At 44.3% G+C, this 22,636-nt stretch overlaps 2 protein-coding genes across 2 annotated transcripts in view; one reads left to right on the top strand and one right to left on the bottom strand.

Annotated features, from left to right (window-relative positions):
• Positions 1-4,543, top strand: part of LOC134568430 (oocyte zinc finger protein XlCOF7.1-like) — a 552,154-nt gene extending 547,611 nt beyond the window's left edge. Inside the window, exon 2 of the mRNA XM_063427018.1 lies at positions 2,921-4,543. Within this exon, the coding sequence (XP_063283088.1) occupies positions 2,971-4,425 (1,455 nt within the window). The 5' untranslated portion in view covers positions 2,921-2,970 and the 3' untranslated portion in view covers positions 4,426-4,543. The remainder of the gene's footprint in view (positions 1-2,920) is intronic.
• LOC134568429 (oocyte zinc finger protein XlCOF7.1-like) overlaps positions 1-22,636 on the bottom strand; it is a 409,837-nt gene that overhangs the window by 222,917 nt on the left and 164,284 nt on the right. The gene's annotated exons all lie outside the window — the stretch shown is intronic.

Raw genomic sequence — 22,636 nt, 5'->3', positions numbered from 1 at the left:
AGCAGGCAAAATAATCCAATGATATCCCAACAGCACTCCCAATAACTGGACGACACACAGCATCAGGAGCAGAAATTAACTTTTATTCCACACAGTCTCCTTATAAAGCATTCTCCCATGCAAGGGAGGGATTCGCATTCATTAGGACAGTAACCAATACAGCAATAGTTAACCCCCACACATCTCTTCCCCTCAGAGTGACTCATAATCCCCTTAACTGTATTGTACAGTTACCCTAAATCTGGATGTACCCTAAAATGAGCAGATAGCTGACATATCTCAAATTCACCCAGATCGGACCAGGGGTTCGGGAGTTAGGTGGAGGGTGAAGTTTCACCGACCGCACACGAGGTAGTATCCAAAAAGGGTTCCATGTGTTTGGGCCCTGCGGTCGGTCTCCGTTCGGCAGTAAAAACATATAGCAATCCTTGCCATCCACACTTAATATTACATGCATTAGAGTTCCCTTGTTCGGTACTCTGTTTCTACCGAACGAGGAGTAGTTTGGTCCCTCCATTCAGTAGTTACGGAACTCTGGAGGTCTCAGCGGTGTTCGGTTGTTTGAGTGTCCAATTTGAGTTCCAGACACTCGACGACCAAACACCGCTGAGATTTTTATGCGTAAGATGGCCCCCGCCCGTGGTTCATATACCGAACAGCGGCCACCCAGGCATGAACAGTTACACATTAAGCTGTGGTTTGTGAGAAGTGTGAACGCTTAACGAGGCGCACACTTCTCACTGGGGTGGTCTGATGGTTCGGTAGTTTCATTCACATGAGACTACCGAACCCACATACGAAATTACACATTTACACGGATACAATAAAACGAATGCAGTCTTATATGAATATTACTGGACAGGCTTAATACAATCCGCTACATACCTTTTCCGTAGTGATAGGTGCGGATAACTTGTCTGAGTAGTATCTTGTTGTTACGACACTCACCGCCAGGGAGATGAAGCCGCCGTTTAGTAGATAATCCACTTTCTCCAGAAATGCAATTTTAAATCAGCCAATCGTCAAACTCCCGAATGGAGCATACGAACGCGGCAACTCAGCAATCCAGTCGAACTCCTTCCACAGCTAAAAATAACGAAAGTACTGTCCCAATAATAAATCCCTCCACAAACGAGACCAAGCTCCGTCTTGAAGGTCAAACAGGAATGTGTTTAATGGGGGCTACCTGCCCGGTATTTATGCGGGTCTCCACAAGGTGGACACTCCCCTAGGGGACCTTGTGGAAGACTGTACAATATATTGGACAGTAGCCAATCGCAGTGGCTTCAATATAAGCCCTTCCCATTTTACCCATAAATCCTTCTTCTCTATCCTGGAGATAATTAGGAAGAAACCTAATTATCTCCAAGGATAGAGACCATCGCCATTTTAAAACATAAAAAGAAAAATACAATAAAATACATAAAGTCAGAAATACCGATTGCATATGGTTCGTGTAACGTATCCCCAGATAGCCTGGATCTGAGTGCATATTCCTACCGAATAGCGCTCAGATCCGATGTACATAGTTCGATCGCCATGGAGTCAAAGTCTCTCACAAGTCCTTCGGTATACGAATGACTCCATGGGACGGCTATCTGAGTAAAGTCCATACGAAGGATAGAAACTCCCGAACTGGCCCGTGTTCGTACGCATCAACGAAATAGAAGGCGGGCGGCAGCCTCCAGCGGTGTTCGGCAGATAAAGTATCCGTTTTTAGTTCCATAGGTTTTGCACCGAACACCGCTGATTCTCCTCGTGTCCCAAAATGTCCGCCGCCTCGTGGTCGGCATACGAACGACGACCACCCGTACGAATGGAATGGAGAGGTGTCTGCGGTTAACCGCAACGTTCTAATTGTGGTCAATGTGTTAACGAGCAGCACACTCCTCTCCTGGGTGGCCGTTTGTTCGGTAGTTTCAATCGGTATTAGGGGAAACATACGAACAAGGGCATACGGACAGGAAATCCACAAAATCAAGTCAAACAGACGAACCAGCAATATAAGTCTATACAGATGGGTTCGTCACAGGTTGTATTAGCTGCGTTGCAGGAGCCGAGACAGCAGTGCTCTCTGTGTGCTGCCATCTCTTCCCACGTCCTGTCACGCCCCCAGGATGACCCTCCTTATTACAGAAGATATTCTAATTTTTTGAGTATCACCTGTATATGCAATCAGGGCCGCCATCAGGGGGTGACAACCATAACGGTTGTCACGGGCCCGGCGGTCCTGGGGGGCCCGGACTGCTTTGGCAGTCCAGGTCCCCACAATTACTCTCTGCACCTATATATAGCGATGATCGCTATATATAGGTGCAGCCGCGGGCCCCCCGGCTCCCTGTATCCTCAGAGGGGGCCCAGTGAGCTGCAGCTTTACTTTCCAGCATTTCCTCGCTCTAACTCCCGCGAGACGTGCGGCCGTTAGAGCGTTGCCATGGGTTACCATGGCAACGCTCCGCGCGCCACGCACACCACGTCTCGCGGGAGTTAGAGCGAGGAAATGCTGGAAAGTAAAGCCGCAGCTCGCTGGGCCCCCTCTGCGGGGGGCCCCACAATGGCACTGGACCGGACCACCAGGGATCAAATAATCTTCCCCCTCCCTGAACCAGGTAAGAAACAGGGAGGGGGGAATGACTTTAATTACATTTACATGCATCCACAACACTAACACACACACTGCATCCACAACACTAACACACACACTGCATCCACAACACTAACACACACTGCATCCACAACACTAACACACACACACTGCATCCACAACAGTGAGTGAATGAGTTAATGCACACAAAATACTTGATTTCTTCGCAAGCACTATGACACCTGATGGTGGTATCTATATCAGATATATTATGCAAATATTGTCTGTTTTTCTAAGTATAGCAATTTCCTTTAACACTCAATATATTTCTTTCAGGTGTATTTGTCAGGAGACGTGTCAAGAACAGAAATACATGAAGCAAGGCTATGAAGAAATCTATTAACAGAACCAATTCTAACTCTGCAAAAGCAAGAATTTCGTCAGATTCCTGTATGTTCTCAAAGGAGATAGTAAACATAAACCCCAAACCTTTCTCGTGTTCTGAATGTGGAAAATGTTTTAGACGTAATTTGAATTGTGTTGCACATCAGAGAACCCACACAGGAGAGAAACCGTTCTCATGTTCTGAATGTGGAAAATGTTTTATCACTAAACCAGCGCTTGTCTGTCATCAGAGAACTCACACAGGAGAGAAACCATTCTCATGTTCTGAATGTGGAAAATGTTTTGGGCAACATGCAAATCTTCTTAGACATCAGAGAACACACACAGGAGTGAAACCGTTCTCATGTTCTGAATGTGAGAAATGTTTTGGGCAACATGCAAATCTTCTTAGACATCAGAGAACTCACACTGGAGAGAAACCATTCTCATGTTCTGAATGTGGAAAATGTTTTAACACTAAAGCAGTGTTTGACTGTCATCAGAGAACTCACACAGGAGAGAAACCATTCTCATGTTCTGAATGTGGAAAATGTTTTGGGCAACATGCAAATCTTCTTAGACATCAGAGAACACACACAGGAGTGAAACCGTTCTCATGTTCTGAATGTGAGAAATGTTTTGCCGGGAAAGGAGAGCTTGCCCTTCATCAGAGAACTCACACTGGAGAGAAACCATTCTCATGTTCTGAATGTGGAAAATGTTTTATCACAAATGAAAGGCTTGTCCGTCATCAGAGAATTCACACAGGAGAGAAACCGTTCTCATGTTCTGAATGTGAAAAATGTTTTGGGCAACATTCAAATCTTGTCAGTCATCAAAGAACACACACACGAGAAAAAACATTCTCATGTTCTGAATGTGGAAAATGTTTTTACACAAATGCAGAGCTAGCTTGTCATCAAAGAACACACACAGGAGAGAAACCATTCTCATGTTCTGAATGTGGAAAATGTTTTAATACAAATGCAGAGCTTGTCCGTCATCAGAGAATTCACACAGGAGAGAAACCATTCTCATGTTCTGAATGTGGAAAATGTTTTATCACAAATGAAAGGCTTGTCAGTCATCAGAGAACTCACACAGGAGAGAAACCATTCTCATGTTCTGAATGTGAAAAATGTTTTATCACAAATGAAAGGCTTGTCAGTCATCAGAGAACTCACACAGGAGAGAAACCATTCTCATGTTCTGAATGTGAAAAATGTTTTGGGACAAACGCAAATCTTGTCTGTCATCAGAGAACACACACAGGAGAGAAACCGTTCACATGTTCTGAATGTGAAAAATGTTTTGGGACAAACGCAAATCTTGTCTGTCATCAGAGAACACACACAGGAGAGAAACCGTTCACATGTTCTGAATGTGAAAAATGTTTTGGGACAAACGCAAATCTTGTCAGTCATCAAAGAACACACACACGAGAAAAATCATTCTGAATGTGGGAAATGTTTTGGGCAACATTAAAATCTTGTCCGACATCAGAGAACTCACACAAGTGCGGTGATTTTATAATGCATCTATGGATTAATATAGAAATAAAATCTTGAATTGTGATTTTTTATTTTCCTCAGGCTCACACAACAAATAGTAACTTTGATAGTACAATAATACAATAAATAAAATACAATAAATGTATTTACAAATTATTCATACCAAGAAGCATATGAACTGGAATAGGAGACCAGAGCTCTGACTGGTTCTTTTATTCTTTTCCCAGGACACAATAACCTTGGACATTCCAAGAGAGAGGCTAGTTTCCCCAACCCCCATGTTAATGCAGACTTCAAGCAACAGTTATGTTTACTACTAATTTTCTAGTTTTTTTTCCTTAGGCCATACAATGCAGCGGAGACTATAACTAACAATAAATATACCAATTTTGTCAAATATTTCAGTCAGTCACTCATAATTTGGAGTCAAATTTCAGCCTTCTGAAAAATATATATATGAGCTTTAAAATACCTGATGTAATGTAATTATAATCTGTGACGAGACCAATCTCACCACATTGCATTGGAGGAACCTGGTTGCCCGCCTGTTGCCTCTGGACTATGGCCCTGGGAGATTGGGCCCTTTAAAAACAGTATTCGGCCATACCAGAGTGTGTCACTCATTCTGGCATTTTAAATACTGTGGGGAAGGATTGGTGTTTTTTATATGGCACTTCGGATGCAGCCGAAGTGCCGAAGTCGTCAAAGTGACGGCTGCCATTTTAATTTAGTCGAACGCGTTCAGCGGTGTATGCTAAAGAATCCATGGAACTAAAATTGGCTACGCAAATACACGAACACCGCTGACCCTTACCGTCGCCTCCTTTTCGACACTTTGAAGACCAATGGTCTAAGGCTTTCACGATCCACAAGGGTAACACATCCTGTATCGCACACTTTGAGCAGGTACGAAAATTACAGTACCGGTGGTACTTGGTCCCAACGAGACTTGCACACATATATCCTGGCACCTCCCCCCATAATACCAAGGAGGTCTCTCCCTAACAGATTTACAGGACAGCCAGGTATCAATCGAAAAGAAAAAACAGTCAAAATACCATTCAAAAGACAGAAAACCGACAAAGGTGGTGTAATAAATGTGGTGATAGACACTCCACTGATACCCACTGAAAGTGTAGACCTTTCCCTTTTCCCCTGATAGCAAGTCTTGCACAAACTGGAACAAGTAGCTCCAGTATCCACCAAGAATGGAAGTGGCACGCCATCAATTACCAGGACACAAAATGGCTGATCGTTACTAGTAGGAGATAAGAGAGGAAAAGCTGGAGTGTTAACTTCAGGGCAGCCCTATTGTGGCCATGGGATATGATGAGTGGGGTGTGGAGGTGTCAGTGGTGTGTGTGATGTTGTGTTGATGGCGGTGGTATTCTGGGGAGCAGGTAATGTAGCATTCTGGTTACCATACTGGGGGTTTCGAGGGGGGTTTGGGCACTCATTTCTCCAATGTCCAATTTGGCCACAATTGAAACAATGTAACCTGTCCAAACCTCCAGGGCCTCCTAGTCACCCCCCCCCCACCCCCCTTATGATACCTCTGTCCTCCCCATTGGGCCCCAAATCCCCTGCCTCTTCCTCTACCTCTTTGCCCTCATCTTGGGTATATCCTATGTTCTCCGTCCCAACCTTTATTTCTAGCCTGAGCGGGGTTGCAATCCTTGATTATAGTACACCTTATTGCTAATTTCTTTCTTTATATCAAAACATTCTGCATTATCTTTTTCCACAATTTTAACATAGAAATCCTTACTAGACAATCATGGCCATTCTGAAATCAATTGTTTGACAAGCAGAGAATATGGTGGCAACATGTTTCCCAAACAAGCTGGAATTTTTAATGGATCCATATTCTCGCCTGATTTCAAACAAGCATCCTGTTACGGACCGTTTCAGCAAAAAAGGGGAAAAATCAGTTTAGGCGATAATCCCCTTTTACCCAAAAAGGCACAGCTACTGTAAAAGCACCAAAACTCACGAACTGGATATATGTGAATAAGGTAGCACTCCAGCTGGAACCTCACAAATAGCTGCTAGCAGAGGAATAGGAAAAGCAGACATCAGCTTACACTCCTTAGCAATCAATCTCCAACAGCATACAGTGAATCCCCCCAAGAACGAGACAAGGCTCCGTGTTGAGGGTCAAGCAGTGGTCTGAGGTGCTGGGCACCCAAAATAACCAATAACATAGATGTTACCTCCCACACATCCCCTCCCCTTAGTGTGACACTTAATCCCATTATGTGTACAGTTCAAAATGTACTTTTACATAACTTTCATAACTTTACAACCATACTTCACATTCACATAAAAATACATATCCACAATCAATCCATTCAGGGGAACAACATATTAAAAAATGGCATGAATCAGACCAGGGGTTCAAAAGTTAGTAAAAGTATATTTTATTCCCCCTGGCTCAAACAGTAAAAGTAAAACATCCCCACAATGCATCCTGGCTTCCTCCCTTCTGCCCTGGAGATAATTGGAGAAGGAATCTAATTATCCAGGACTAGAGGCAGACTCCATTAACCACATGGTTGCAAAACAACATAAAACTCTTTAAAATACATAAAGTCACATTTTATACATTAAACACAGACATTTAACATATCCCCAGATAGCTCAGGTCTGCGTGCACATTATTAGGTGAATGGCACGCAGACCACACAAATACAGTTTAATTGCCATGGAGCCAAAGTCTTTCCCATAGTCTTTCATTATATGAATAGGCTCCATGGCATAGCCATCTGGGGGGTATCACTGCTCACACAGGGCAAGTACCGAATGGCCCCACTGTATTTAAAGGGCCAGAATGAGTGACATGCACTCTGTTAGGGCCGAATACTGTTTGTAAAGGGCCCAATCTCCCAGGGCCATAGTCCAAAGGCAGCAGGCAGGCAACCAGGCTCCTCCAATACAATGTGGCGAGATTGGTTTCGTCACACATCCTCTTTCCAACATTTGTAAAAACTTGTCAAACTCTGACACACTTTCTTGCTGACCTTGTTTACATGCCAAAACTGTTGACATAGACTGTTTATCCTTCCATAGCCTAGACATTTCTGCTGTTATCTCTTCCCACATTTTATCATGCCCCTCTTGTGTGGACAATACATAGGGCTCCTCACCACCTATGGTAGTGCTAGAGTCCAATGTAGACCAATCCCATCCTGAATCTGGATCATAACCCAATATACCATCAATAATTAATTTTATATCTATCTGCGTCATGTTTTGCCCTTGACACATTCTTTTTAAATACATTAATCATGGAGCAGGGGTAGAACGTGGGTTGAGCGCACCTTGAATGATGTCCTTTAGAACAATAGAATTCAAGGGTTTCATTATTAGTTGATCTCCTCCTCGGAAGCTAATTTTTTTGTTTTTGGAGGATTCAGAGTGCAGGGTGTCCCAGATCTTTACAGTAAGAGCAGTCGTGTGGTATGTCCATGATGTATTCGATCTTAGCGGTTTCAGTGTCCAAAGGATGTTTTTTTAACGGTTGTGTGTTTGTAGCCTCCTTTTCCATGTATTGGAAGGTGTTTCCAGGGGCATGAAGTCTTACTGCTGCTTCGAGTAAAGCTGCCTTGTACTATTAATGAAACAAATGCTTCCTAAAAGGCTAAACTAGTAGGGAGCACAAAGAAAAGGGTTATAGGGGTGGCAAAAAAGGGCATAACCCTACATATATCACAAATGAAGAGAGAAAATGAGGCAGGATCACTCCATAGCCAACTGGACTGATCCCCCTCATAAACCACCCCGGTATGGGCATCTAAAAATTATATCAAAAAACAATGAATACATTTTATTGAAAAAACAGTAATTAAAAAGCAAAAGACTCATGAAAAAGTGGGGTTTAGATTACTGCGAGCAAATAATTGTAGTACTTTGTGTCCAAATAAATGTAACAATATAACTCATAAAAGAGTTATTGGTAGAAAAGGACACTAATTACAATATATATAAAGTCATGCAGATAATCATTGAACCAACAAAAAGCAGTATATGTGCTAAAAAAGTTTACCAGAAATCGAAAGGACAGAGAGGAGTACATATAGTGGAAAAAAAAAGTAGGAGAGAAAGTAACTTCAAACTTTCCTACACGTATAACCCAATATCCCTCCTATCCCTCCTGTCTCGGGAACTGGCCGGCCAGCCAAAATCTCGTTGTAGCACAGTAAATACTGTCAAATGAGTCCGCTAAGGTTCTAAAAAGTCGGTAAAAGCCTGACGCGCGTTTCGGCGGTCTAACCGCCTTTCTCAAGGGACAAACAGACCAGAACAGAAGGTCCCCCTCCTCGCATTAATTACCTCATATGCGCCGCCCATCCGCCAGCTTTGCGACATCATTGGTCCATACTGGCCAATGAAATCCTCACAGGCAGGAAGGGTCGGTGCGCATGCTCCAGGTTGTCGGCGCATGCGTGAGAAACATAGTTTTCTCACAGTGTCTCTCTCTCTAATCTGCCGGGAAAGCGATCAGTGCGCATATAACACCGGGATATCGGCGCTTGCGCCAAGACGTGTGTTATATCATCCAGTTCTAAACATTATATCGCAACACTGTATCTATAGTGGTATACTGAATCCAAACGGCCAAATAGTTAGCTGTTTGGACATTATATCGCAACACTATATCTATAGTAGTATGCTGAATCCAGACAGCTAGATAGTTAGGTATCCTCCAGCAGATACATGTAGAGATAATGATGATAATGTAACCATCTGACAAAAAAATAAAATAAAAAATAAGTAACGAGGAAAAAACAGAAAAAAGGAAAAGAAGGGGGAAAGGAGACTAAAAAATAATATCCAAATAAATTCACTGTAAAGAGTAATAAATAAAAAAGACGACAAAAAAAGAGTGATAAAGCATGAAATATTATAACATAGCTGGCTATGTAGTAAAAGAGAAAATGTATCCAAAAAATTACAAGGGTAAAGAGGACAGTGCGGGCCATCTTCATATCTAACTTCATATGAAGGGGGCAAACGAAAAGCCCTCATTCAGACCCAAAGGTTGGAGTGTCTTAAGGTCGTATATCCACCTAGACTCTCTCTGTCTAAGGATTTTATCAAAGTCCCCACGTCTAGCATTCCTCTTGACCAGTTCCAAGCCACAGAACCTCAGGTTATTGGAGTCTCCGTGGTGGTATTCTCTCAAGTGTCTCGAGATAGATGTCTCAAGACAATTCCTAGGGGATCTTGCATGTTCCATGATCCTATCTATAAAGACCCTAAAGGATTTCCCCACATATTTCAGTCCACATAAGCATGACAGTAGGTATACCAGGCCCTTTGTGTTACAATTAAATAAATTATTAATTTTAATTTTAAAGGGACCCTGACCTGTACTGTCGTGGATGGTTTTAAAGTCTTTGAGAATATACTTGCAGGCCACGCATCTAGCACTGCTATGGGGACGGCTTGTGCCCCCTCATATGCGAACCTTCACCTGGGATGGTGGGAACAGCAGATCCGTGGTTCAGATGTTCTGAGTAAATACTTACCTAAGGTTCTATGGTGGGGTCGCTACATAGACGACATCCTAATAGTCTGGCAAGGCACCCCCCAGAAATTCTATGATATGGTGGTGTTACTTAACCGTAATGATGAAAATCTTCGGTTTACATCTGAATTCGGAGGACGCTCCATTAATTTTCTCGATGTAACCATTATTATCATCGAGGATGGTACTTTTCAATCCACCCTGTTTAGGAAACCCACGGCGACTAATTCTCTTTTACATTGGACTAGTCACCATCCGCGACCACTGAAGGAGGGGATTCCGGTGGGTCAGTACCTCCGTCTTCGGAGGAATTGTAGTGACATTCAGGACTTTAAATTGAAAGCAAAACAACTTCGGTATATTATTCGCATGATCGCGACATTTGATGTAGGGTGGCCAGAAGTACGGAAGTCACTCGAGAGATTCTGGCTATCTTGCTAAATGATGTACATCTTAAGGAGACTCTGAGCCCACATGTTAATATCACAGCAAGACGTGGACACAATATTCGTGACTTACTGGTACCGAGCCACTTCTCCACCAAACCACAACCACGTGCCACATGGTTGGGCGTTCCCCCAAGTGGCACATATGGATGTGGTAGATGCGTGGCCTGCAAGTATATTCTCAAAGACTCTAAAACCATCCACAACAGTACAGGTCAGGGTCCCTTTAAAATTAATCATTTCTTTAATTGTAACACAAAGGGCCTGGTATACCTACTGTCATGCTCATGTGGACAGAAATATGTGGGGAAAGCCTTTAGGGCCTTCTACTCCATGGTGTATGCAGCACTGATAGAAGGCTTTTACTTTTGAAGGCTGTCCGTATACGTGAACACGCCTACCCCAAGTCTATGTGGATTCACCAGCTGTTTATTCTCTGGTGATCCAAAAAAACTCTTAAAGCATGGACCCCCGGCCATGGTTCAGTCCTCCTTCAGTATGTCAGTGACTTACTGTTGTGTAGTCCTACCTGGGAGGCAGGCATTGCAGATTCACTTAGTTTGCTCCTACATCTTGCTGCTGAGGGTCATAAGGTTGCAAAGCACAAAATGCAGCTCTGCAAAGAAAGGGTCGATTATTTGGGTCTGGCTGCAGGCACCAGACAATTAAGCCCTAAACGCATTGAAGCCATTCAGAGAATCCCTAAGCCAGTTACACAAAAGGAGTAGCTCACCTTTCTCGGTATGATTAATTATTGCCGCCAGTGGATTCCTGAGTACTCCTATTATGACTTTATTTTGAGGCAAGTGGCCAAAGGCGATAGCCCGGATACTGTCTGTTGGTCCCCAGACATGACTGCATCTTACATTGCCCTTAAGGTTGCTATTGTCCAAGCCCCAGCACTAGGACTACCAGATTATTGTAAACCTTTTTATTTGTATTTGAGGAACAATTGTAAAACCATGGCCGCTGTCTGTGCACAAGAGCATGGAGGTGGTATGCGTCCCATAGCATTCTTTTCCAAAGTAGTTCCTGTGCCGGTACAGGGGATGCCAGCGTGTCTCAGAGCACTGGCAGCATGCGCCATGGCTGTTGAGGGAGCTGCCACCATCACACTGGGTCATCCCACCATCCTACATACTACCCACCAGGTCACTCAGCTAATAAAAAAAACTAACTACCTAACATATGACAGCCCAGCGCCTTAGCGGTTATGAGATTATTCTTCTAAACACCCAAAATCTCTCAATAGTTTATAATGCTCTTACCTCAGGCCCCCTGGCTATCTTACATGCTATTCTCACCACTGGCTCCACAGACACTCCCCTTCCCACAGAACCACATGGTTGTATCACTCATGTTACGACACTCACCGCCAAATAGATGAAGCCGCCATTTAGTGAATAATCCCCTTCTCCAGAAATGCAGTTTCCTTACAGCCGACCGTCAAACTCCCGAACGGTAAGTAGGTGAACGAGGTAACTCCCGACCATCAAATCAGTCGAACTCCTTTCACAGCCAGAAATAACGAAAAGCACTGTTCCAATAGTAATTCCCCCCCCCCCCACACAAACGAGACAGAAGCTCCGTATTGAGGGTCAAACAAGATCTGGCTTTACTGTGGGCTACCCGCCTGTATTTATGCAGGTCTCCCACTTGGTGGACACTCCCCTAGGGGACCAAATGGAAGACTGTAATTACAGTAGGACAACAGTACAGTTCAGACATACAGTCATAGACTTTTCCCACAATGCATTATGTTTCCCTCCCCTCTGCCCTGGAGATACTTGGGAAGTAATTCAATTATCTCCAAGACAAAAGCACATCGCCATTTTAAACACAAAAGCAGAAAGTACATGAAAATATATAACTTTATAATAACCGAACATTTTACATTTGTATCACATATCCCCAGATAGCCTGGATCTGAGGGCATATTATTGACGAATAGCGCTCAGATCCCATGCACATAGTTCAATCGCCATGGAGTCAAAGTTCGTACAGTACTTCGGTATGCGATTGACTCCATGGGAAGGATACCTGGGTTCAGTACTTTTGTATGCAGTAAAAACTCCTGAACAGCCGGTGTTCGTACGTGTTCGTCGAGACAGTTAGGCGACCCGTTGGTTCAGCGGTGTTCGGCAGAAAGAGTGTCCGTTTTTAGTTCCATGAAATCAGAGCCGAACACCGCTTTTCTTTCGTGCGTTTTAAAATGGCCGCTGCCTCGTGGTCGACATACGAACGATGACCACCCTGAAATCGGTTCAATTGAGAAGTGTCTGCGGTTAACCACAACGTTCTAATTGGGATCAAGAGGTTAACCAGCAGCACACTTCTATTCTGGGTGGCCATCCGTTCGGTAGCTTTGTTCGGTAAAAATAGTAATTCGTACAGTTGGGCTATAGGAAATAGCCATTATACGCAAGTACAGCAAAATAGACGAATCCACCATAACAGACAGACGGATGGTTTTGTCACAACTCACATCACAACATCCCCCAGACCTGACCTCTCCTCCACCCCACTCAGTGGATCTGATGTTTCCACTGTTTTTGTTGACGGTTCCTGTTCCCGCCCTAGCGATGGAGAATATCTCATAGGTTATGATGTAGTTCAGTTACCTGATGTTATCCTTGAATCATCAACACTACCTCACCAATCAGCCCAAGCTGTGGAATTAGTAGCTCTAATTTGTGCCTGTCAGTTGTTTAAGGGCAAACGTGTTAATATCTATACTGATTCCAGATATGCACATGGAGTTGTACATGATTTTGGTGTAATTTGGAAACAGAGAGGTTTTGTCGGTGCTGATGGGAAAACAATTTCTCATACCTCCCTCATCACTTCTCTTTTAGATGCTATCCAGCTCCCTTTAGAAGTGGCTATCATTCATTGCAGAGTACATACACAGGGACAAGACAAAGTATCTAAAGGAAATGCACTAGCTGACAGGGCAGCAAAGGAAGCAGCTCAGAGCACCACATATTACAGAATGGTCTTCCCTACTCTCCTTAACTCATCCGGTTGCTCCTCAGAGATGTTATTCTCTCATTTACAAGATTTTGCTATCAAGCAAGGTATTGCTTTTTGGCTTTCACACGGTTCAGAGAAAGATCAATTTGATCTTTACTCTAAAGAGGGGAAGATAGGTATACGTGAGGCAAGTTCCCCCATATTTATCAGCCAAGCACACGGACACAGACATAGGAGTATAACTACCACCATACAATTCTTTATGGATTCATTTTACATCCTAAATTTAAAAGATTATGTACGCAAATTTATACAGCTGTGTGAACCATGTGTGAGGGCCAATCCTAACATCCCTGGGAAACCATCCCATGATCATTTCCCCCCACCCACGGCACCATTCACACACCTGCAAGTTGACTTCCCTCATATACCTAAAACAGGTCATAAACAATAATATCTTTTGATAATAGTAGATCAGTTTAGTCGGTGGCCTGAAGCTTTTGTCACCAATAAAGAAGATGCGAAAACTGTGGTGAAAATACTTGCTACAGAAATAATACCTAGGTATGGTTGTCCCTTACAGATTAATTCTGATAACGGACCGGCTTTTGCTAGTAAGGTCACTCAAGAACTTGCTAAATGGCTACAGGTGACATGAAAGTTTCATATACCCTATCACCCTCAGAGCTCAGGGGTAGTTGAAAGGATGAATAGGACTATCAAAGAGAAACTCATGAAGGCAACTACAGGGACATGGGTTAATTGGCAAAGGTATCTTCCAGCTATTTTAGCTGAGATACGAATGACCCCCAATAAGGTTACCAAATTATCGTCTTTTGAGATCCTAATGGGTAGACCATTTCCTACACCGTGGGCCAGGGAACCATTAGTCATTATGCCTGGTGATTTAGAGCTAATCCAGGAACGTTATGTTAAGGAATTGTTGATAAAGTTGAATGGTATATATGGCAATGTTTCTTCTCAGTTTCCTTTACCTTCACAGCAACCTACCCATCCCTATCAACCTGGAGACTCGGTGTGTATCCAACAGTTGAACAGGACAAAGAAAGGAGGCTTCCCATTTGGTTCCCCAACCACTGTCATCACTGTGACCCGCACTGCAGTCCTAACCGACTCCCAAGATTTGTGGATTCATGCATCACGAATAAAACCGTGTCTAAAGAGGGGAGCCAAGACCCGACTGGAGCATCCAGAACCAGTTGTACCTGAACCACCTCCTGTTCTTCTGTGTGACATACCATGGCTCAAATAAGGAGAAAAAGACAAAGTGGCTACCTCATAGAAAGAAAAATCACCTTTATCTTTGTATTGCATTTTACCATCTATCAGGATTGCCATTATGGATACAAGAACTTAGGCAATCTGAAACCAGTGTGCTTTTGGAAACATAATGGGTCTTTTCAGGAGACCAAAGAAACAAACAATGGACAATTCTTCATTATTACTGGAAGGTTCAATGTATAACTATTTAGGTAACCTCACTATTGCAGCTGTTGATTTTACTACAGGAAGTAACAATTGGAGTATTTGTGCTCTAAGATACTTATGGATGCAGCAACAAAGATTGGAATTCGAGAATATCTTAATGATACCTAAGACTGATAAATGTAGGAAACTTTTAAAAACACAGCAAGTAGTCTGTCTAGAGAATGTTGTAAATAATGTCTCTCACTTTTCTTGTGTAACACAATTTACCTTTGTTACAAAATGCCTTTTTTAACTGTTCCTTTAAATGACAAATTGCCCTGCTTCCCTGGAATATGGAGGAGCCTATTTGCCAGCCTCCTCCCCCATGACTATGGACCAGGTGTGTATGGCCCTTTAAGAACAGTCTGTGAGCATATTGGGGCTTATGGACTTTTTATGGAACTGGTGCTGGCCCTTTAAGCACATTTTTGGGACATAGGGAAAATTGGGACATTGCCCCTTTAAGACGGGGTCCCCATACTTCTTTGGGACACTGCCCCTTTAAGACGGTGTCCCCAATGTCCCCAGACTTGGTTAAAACCCTTTGTTTCCCACTTGGTTCAGTAAACGGGGCTTACTGAACCAAGTACCACACAGGTGGACCACCCAGAAGTGGAAGTATGCAGGCAATTTATCTCCCAGGCTGGGAGACTGCTGTAGGTAAATTGCCGAACGCTGGGTGGCCACCGTTCGCGCAATGAACACGTGGCGGCGCTATTCATTCAAATACGGTCAGCGGTGTGTGCAGCCAAATTCATGGAACTAAAATCGGCTGCACATTTCCGCGAACACCGCTGACCTGTACCTTCTCCCATACTGAACTTTCAGCCGCAGAGACTAAGTCACATTCGGCGATGGAACTTAGTAATTTTTTCAGCCGGAAATAGACCGACCGCACAAACAATCTATGGAACTATTTTGGGCATTAAAATGTACTTGCAGTCGGTCATAAAGGACTTCCGTCTAACTTTTCAGCCACTGGAGGGATTTGTGTGATTTTTGGGTATGTTTATATTTAAAGTGTGCTGATTCTGAATATGTATTTTTTATGAAATTGGATGTATGGTTTTAAAGTTATGGTACATGTATAAAAACTGTATTTTTCCTGCCTGTGATAATTATGTTAACCATTGCGTACCATAATTATATCACAGGCAGAGGGGAGGATTTTGTGTGTAATTGCTGGGAGTGTTTTCTGTAATGTACGTGTGTTATTGGTTGTTCTGTACAACCCTGTTCGTGGTCCTATGTACTGCATAAAAGAAGGCCCTTTGGGTGCCAATAAAACAGAATGACTTGACCCTCTAACTTGCAGCCTTGACTCATGTTTGAAGGGGACAGCTATAATCACTACAGGGATTGCTATGCTCTTCATACCCCCTTAGCTACTGAGCTCTTGTAAGAGCTCTTGTTCCTGATCCTGCTTCACTCTACAGCAGGAAGAGGTTCACCTACTGAAACCTGGAGCCTGGTCGTAGGTCCAGGGTGGATAGCAGGTGGCGAGATCCTAGCCCAGCAGCGGCGGTTCATGGAGTCTACAGGGCTGATAGTGTCTACGGTGCTGATGGTCCTTTGGTGAGCGCTAGGAACATCCTTTCTACGGTCCAACTTCCAGCCAGCCTGGAGGCAACCGTAACAACCTTATATCACGCTTTACCCAATGAGACCAAATTGGCATGCACGTGCTTCACTCTACCAACACCTATATTTAATATTACTTCTGACAGTTTGACCTGGTGGTCCCCAACCTACACTGGAGAGTATATCTTCCCCAAGGATAATAAGACGTATTCATTAGAACATTGTGTACAAACAGACAAAGGCTATGCATGTATACACTCATCTCCTATATATGAACCATGTCTTTTACATTCTGAGGTTAATAAATGTGTATGGAATGTGTACCCAGAGGACTATTTCTCTATGCTAGAAATAGCACCTAGATTTGTATGTCTGGCTACTAATGTGCCAGTCGGAATAGGTTCTGTAGATATCCACCTTCATTTTTCAGGATGCATATAAAATCTTACATGGCTTACTATTAATGGAATATCATATTTTTTCCATGACATACCTACCATTGATAGTGCCATGATGTATATTCCTCCAAAATTGCCACTAGACGATTATCAGTTACCCATAGAAAATATAACTGCGTTGATAAAAGCTAGAAAGGATATGTTCAAACATCTTAGAACACATGAAAAGGACATTACCCATAAACTAGTTGCCACCCACGTTCTCAAGGCCGAACTATTGAAAGTAAGTTCGCAAAGCCAGGATGATTTGGCTCATCACTGGTATGATATATTCACAGGTTGGTCCCCTACAGGGGCTCAAATTGTTAGACCATTCTTTTATCCGTTGGTGATTGTTGTATTTGTAATGCTACTTATGATTCTGTACAATTGTTATCTTACCTGTACCCAGAAAAATAAGATTCCAAGGTTGATTACTACTGCCGAGGACAAACAGCTGGATACTCTCCTCCGTGCTAGGTCATAAGGTATCGTCCTGAGGGAACCGTGGTAAAGAACTAACTAAAGTCCCGCAGGGTTGACTGAATATACCTCATGGACTTCACCCTATGTATATAGATGTGATCAATAGATTTATCAAAGAGGGGATTGAAGGGTTAAAACCCAACACATTGTCTGTATTCATGCTGACTCTATATTATCAGAAGACACTTTTAACTAAGTCATTTCCTTGACCTTTCCCCTTGTGATTCAAGAGGATCTTGGGATTCAGTATTTGGATCAATACCCATCAGTGTTTTGCGATTTCCCATGTGTTTAGAGTTTACCGTCATATGCCTTTTGGATTTGAATAGGACATTGACTCTTGTATGAAATTTGTACTATATAAGAAATGTAAAGCGTGGCATTAAATTGAGAACCTTGAATAGCTAACTTGATGTGTATGTCTCCGTGCGTTCAATGGTCTCCCTCAATATTGCAGACATAGCAGTGAATATTCCAAGTGGCGGACAGCGAACGCTGAGATAGAGGAGAAAAACACTTGCAAGGGAGAAGGATCATTTAACCCTTTCAAGAATAGTGTCAATTCAAAAAGGCAAGTAATTGTTATGTTTGTAGTACATTGAAACAAAAATTAGATGTGGTGTTAAAACAACTGAACAACATGTGTTGTTGCAAAGTCTAATTCATTTCCCTAGCCCCCCTGTCGGTTTTCGGTGATCCTTCAATATTGATAGTTATGGCTCGCTTCAGGTATGATGTGGACCTTTACCGACAAAAGGTCACTCCGGGTCATTCTAAGCTTAGTGTGTCTTTATGCAATCTATAGCTGTATACGGAGCAGACCCTTCCGTTCCCAAATTACTTATAAATACTGTTTTCCTTAACCATTCTAGATGATAACGTGACTATCACTAAAATAATCCAGTGTCTGAAGACCCAAAAGGCACTGTAATAATATTGTAATAAATGAAACAATGACTCAAATAAATATAAGATAAAAGTGTATTGAATGAATGTTACAGAATGCAAAAAATAGTCAGTAAATAATTAATCTTACCAAATGTATTAGTGGCTACAGCATATGTCCCTGTATACCTTTCAGATGTGTGGTGACAGCATGCAGAGTAAGAGTAGATGAATGAATGAATGAATGACAACGTCACACTCTTTCTCCTTCAGTTCAATAGCCATCGTGTCCTCCATAAAGCAGCCCCCACCTGTGTAATACTCCCAAAAAGGTTTTCTAACTTGTTGCATGATGTAATGTATTGAATATCTAAGTTTGGGATATACCCTAGATGGATCTGCCTATAGTTAGCTTCACAATTAAGTGAAGTGTTTTGTATACATTTGACTGACAACACATGTGTTTGTTCTAATTTAACTTCAACCTTTTAGCTGTTAACCTTGTGGAAATGTCATTGAAAATTTTACTTTTTCAAATCTAAGCAAAAAGGCATGCAATATTTCATACACCTATTTTATACAGCTAAATTTACATTCATATTAGATATATATATATATATGCACCATACCATATAATACATATATATATTGCAAACTACACATTAAATAATGATCAACACTCCACACTCCCCCACTTGTTTTTCTTCTATGACAAAACCAAAAAGAAAAAACAAAACAACACTTGTGCCAAAGAGAAGAGAAAGAGAGAGGAAAAAAAATTGAATCCAGCAATAATGAAAGCAAAAAAAAAAAAAAATCAAATACAAGTGGTACCAGCAGAAACACAGGAATAAGAAACATAACACAGAGTGACGTAGTAAACTGTGTTAAAGCTACATCAAAGTTCTTTAGAGATCTTGATTGAAGAAGTCAAAAACCAGAATCAAATTTGGAAGTCAAATAGAAGGAATATCAGCGACATAACAAGAAACATAGTTCATGGAGAGTTCAGAATTAGAGTCAAGGCCGCAGAATGATATAGAAATTTACAGCATGAGAAACACCACAAGACAGTGACAATAGAACGGTCACAGCAACCAAACAGGAAGATTGAGAAGTAGGATAACCATGTTAGCTCCTCAATTCCTTAGGTATATGCAAAGTTTAGAAAATATTCAGTAGAAATAATATGCAAAGTCTTCATCCTAGTACCGATTGTACCCATAGACAGCATAGCAGTCAGTAGGAACTCTTCTTAGATATAGGAATTCTTCACAAATAAGTGTAATAAAATCAGCTGGATGTACGTTGACAGCAGGGGCGGACTGAGAGCCTTTGGGGCCCCCGGGCAAAATTAGATCCCAGGCCCTTTGAATGCACAAATATATGTGCATTAAATAAATGTTAAAGGATCACTATAGTGTCAGGAAAACAAAGCGGTTTTCCTGACACTGTAGTGCCCTAAGGGTGCCCCACCCTCAGGGTCCCCCTCCTGTGGCACTGAAGGGGTTAAAAGTCATTCAGCAGCTTACCTTAATCCAGAGCCGGGCTCCCTCGGCGCTGGAGACCTCTCATCCCCCGCCGACGTCGGCTCCCGAGTGGAGCGGAATACGCATGCGCAGCAAGCGCGCATTTAAACAGTCCATAGGAAAGCATTTCTCAATGCTTTCCTATAGACGTTCTGCACGTCATGATGACACCCACTAGAGGTTTGATTAACCCTGCTAAGTAAACATAGCAGTTTCTCTGAAACTGCTATGTTTACATCTGAAGGGTTAAAACCTGAGGGACCTGGCACCCAGACCACTTAATTGAGCTGAAGTGGTCTGAGTGACTATAGTGTCCCTATAAATATAACTCTCATATAATACGGCATTCCTTTGGATGTGTATATTGTGAAGACCTGTGTATCAATGCATGTTTGTATTGCATATGCATGTTTGAGTCCGTGTGAATGCACATGTGCATGTCTGGATGACTACATGTGTTTTTTTGTATATAGTGTCAGTGTGAATGCATATGTGACAGGTGACAGAGTATGTGAGGGAGAGGGTGACAGGTGGAAGAGTGTGGGAGGTGGTGACAGGTGGCAAAGTGAGGTGGTACCTGGAGGCAGAGGGAGGGAGGGGGTGACTAGTGACAGAGTGAGGAAGGGGGTGACTGTCACTAGTCACCCCCTCCCTCCCTCTGTCCCTAGTCACCCCCTCCCTCCCTTACTCTGTCACTAGTCACCCCCTCCCTACCTTACTCTGTCACCAGTCATTCCCTCACTCACTCTGTCACTAGAGTGAGGGGGTGATTAGTGACAGAGTGAGAGAGGGGGTAACTAGTGACAGAGTAAGGGAGGGAAGGGGTGACTAGTGACAGTGATTGAGGGGCTGACTAGTGACAGAGTAAGGCAGGGAAGGGGTGACTAGTGACAGAGGGAGGGAGGGGGTGACTAGTGACAGAGGGAGGGGGTGACTAGAGTGAGGGGGTGACTAGTGACAGAGTGAGTGAGGGGGTGACTAGTGACAGAGTAAGGGAAGGAAGGGGTGACTAGTGACAGAGTGAGGGAAGGGGTGACACAGGGACAGAGGGAGTCATGGGATGACCAGTGACAGAGGGAGGGATGGGGTGACTAGTGACAGAGTGAGTGACTAGTGACAGAGGGAGGGGGTGACTAGAGTGAGGGGGTGACTAGTGACAGAGTAAGGGAGGGAAGGAGTGACTAGTGACAGAGTGAGGGAGGGGGTGACACAGTGACAGAGGGAGGCATGGGGTGACCAGTGACAGAGGGAGGGATGGGGTGACTAGTGACAGAGTGAGAGAGGGGGTGACTAGTGACAGAGGGAGGGGGTGACTAGAGTGAGGGGCTGACTAGTGACAGAGTAAGGGAGGGAAGGGGTGACTAGTGACAGAGTGAGGGAGGGGGTGACACAGTGACAGAGGGAGGCATGGGGTGACCAGTGACAGAGGGAGACATGGGGTGACCAGTGACAGAGGGAGGGATGGGGTGACTAGTGACAGAGTGAGGGAGGGGGTGACTGTCACTAGTCACACCCTCCCTCTGTCCCTAGTCACACCCTCCCTCCCTCTGTCACTAGTCACCCCATCCCTCTGTCACTGGGTCACCTCCTCCCTCCTTCACTGTCACTAGTCACCCCCTCCCTCTCTCTGTCACTAGTCACCCCCTCCCTCACTCTGTCACTAAAGTGAGGGGGTGACTAGTGACAGAGTGAGGGAGGGGGTGACTAGTGACAGAGTATTTGGAGGGAGGGGTTGACACAGTGACAGAGGGAGGGAGGGTGACAGAGGGAGGGAGGGAGGGTGACAGAGGGAGGGAGGGTGACAGAGGGAGGGGGTGACAGTGACAGAGGGAGGGGGTGACACAGTGACAGAGGGAGGGGGTGACACAGTGACAGAGGGAGGGGGTGACACAGTGACAGAGGGAGGGGGTGACACAGTGACAGAGGGAGGGAGGGTGACAGTGACAGAGGCAGGGAGGGTGACAGTGACAGAGGGAGGGGGTGACAGTGACAGAGGGAGGGGGGTGACTAGTGACAGGGGGCGACAGTGACAGAGGGAGGGGGTGACAGTGACATAGGGAGGGGGTGACAGTGACATAGGGAGGGGGTGACAGTGACAGAGGAAGGGGGTGACACATTGACAGAGGGAGGGGGTGACTAGTGACAGGGGGTGACAGTGACAGAGGGAGGGGGTGACTAGTGACGGGGGGTGACAGTGACAGAGGGAGGGGGTGACTAGTGACGGGGGTGACAGTGACAGAGGGAGGGGGTGACAGGACAGAGGAAGGGGGTGACAGGACAGAGGAAGGGGGTGACAGTGACAGGGGGAGGGGGTGACAGTGACAGGGGGAGGGGGTGACAAGGGGAGGGGGTGACAGAGGGAGGGGGTGACAGTGACAGGGGAAGGGGGTGACAGTGACAGAGGAAGGGGTGACAGTGACAGGGGGAGGGGGGTGACAGTGACAGAGGAAGGGGTGACAGTGACAGAGGAAGGGGGTGACAGTGACAGGGGGAGGGATAACAGTGACAGGGGGAGGGGGTGACAGTGACAGGGGGAGGGGGTGACAGTGACAGAGGAAGGGGGTGACAGTGACAGAGGGAGGGGGTGACAGTGACAGAGGGAGGGGGTGACAGGGGGAGAGGGTGACAGTGACAGAGGGAGGGGGTGACAGTGACAGGGGGAGAGGGTGACAGTGACAAAGGGAGGGGGTGACAGTGACAGGGGGAGGGGGTGACAGTGACAGAGGGAGGGGGTGACAGTGACAGGGGGAGAGGGTGACAGTGACAGAGGAAGGGGGTGACAGTGACAGGGGAAGGGGGTGA

Source organism: Pelobates fuscus, chromosome 7 (assembly GCF_036172605.1).
Source record: "Pelobates fuscus isolate aPelFus1 chromosome 7, aPelFus1.pri, whole genome shotgun sequence".
Taxonomy (NCBI): domain Eukaryota; kingdom Metazoa; phylum Chordata; class Amphibia; order Anura; family Pelobatidae; genus Pelobates; species Pelobates fuscus.
The sequence above is the reverse complement of the archived record's forward strand: the minus strand, read 5'-3'. Positions and strand labels throughout refer to the sequence as shown.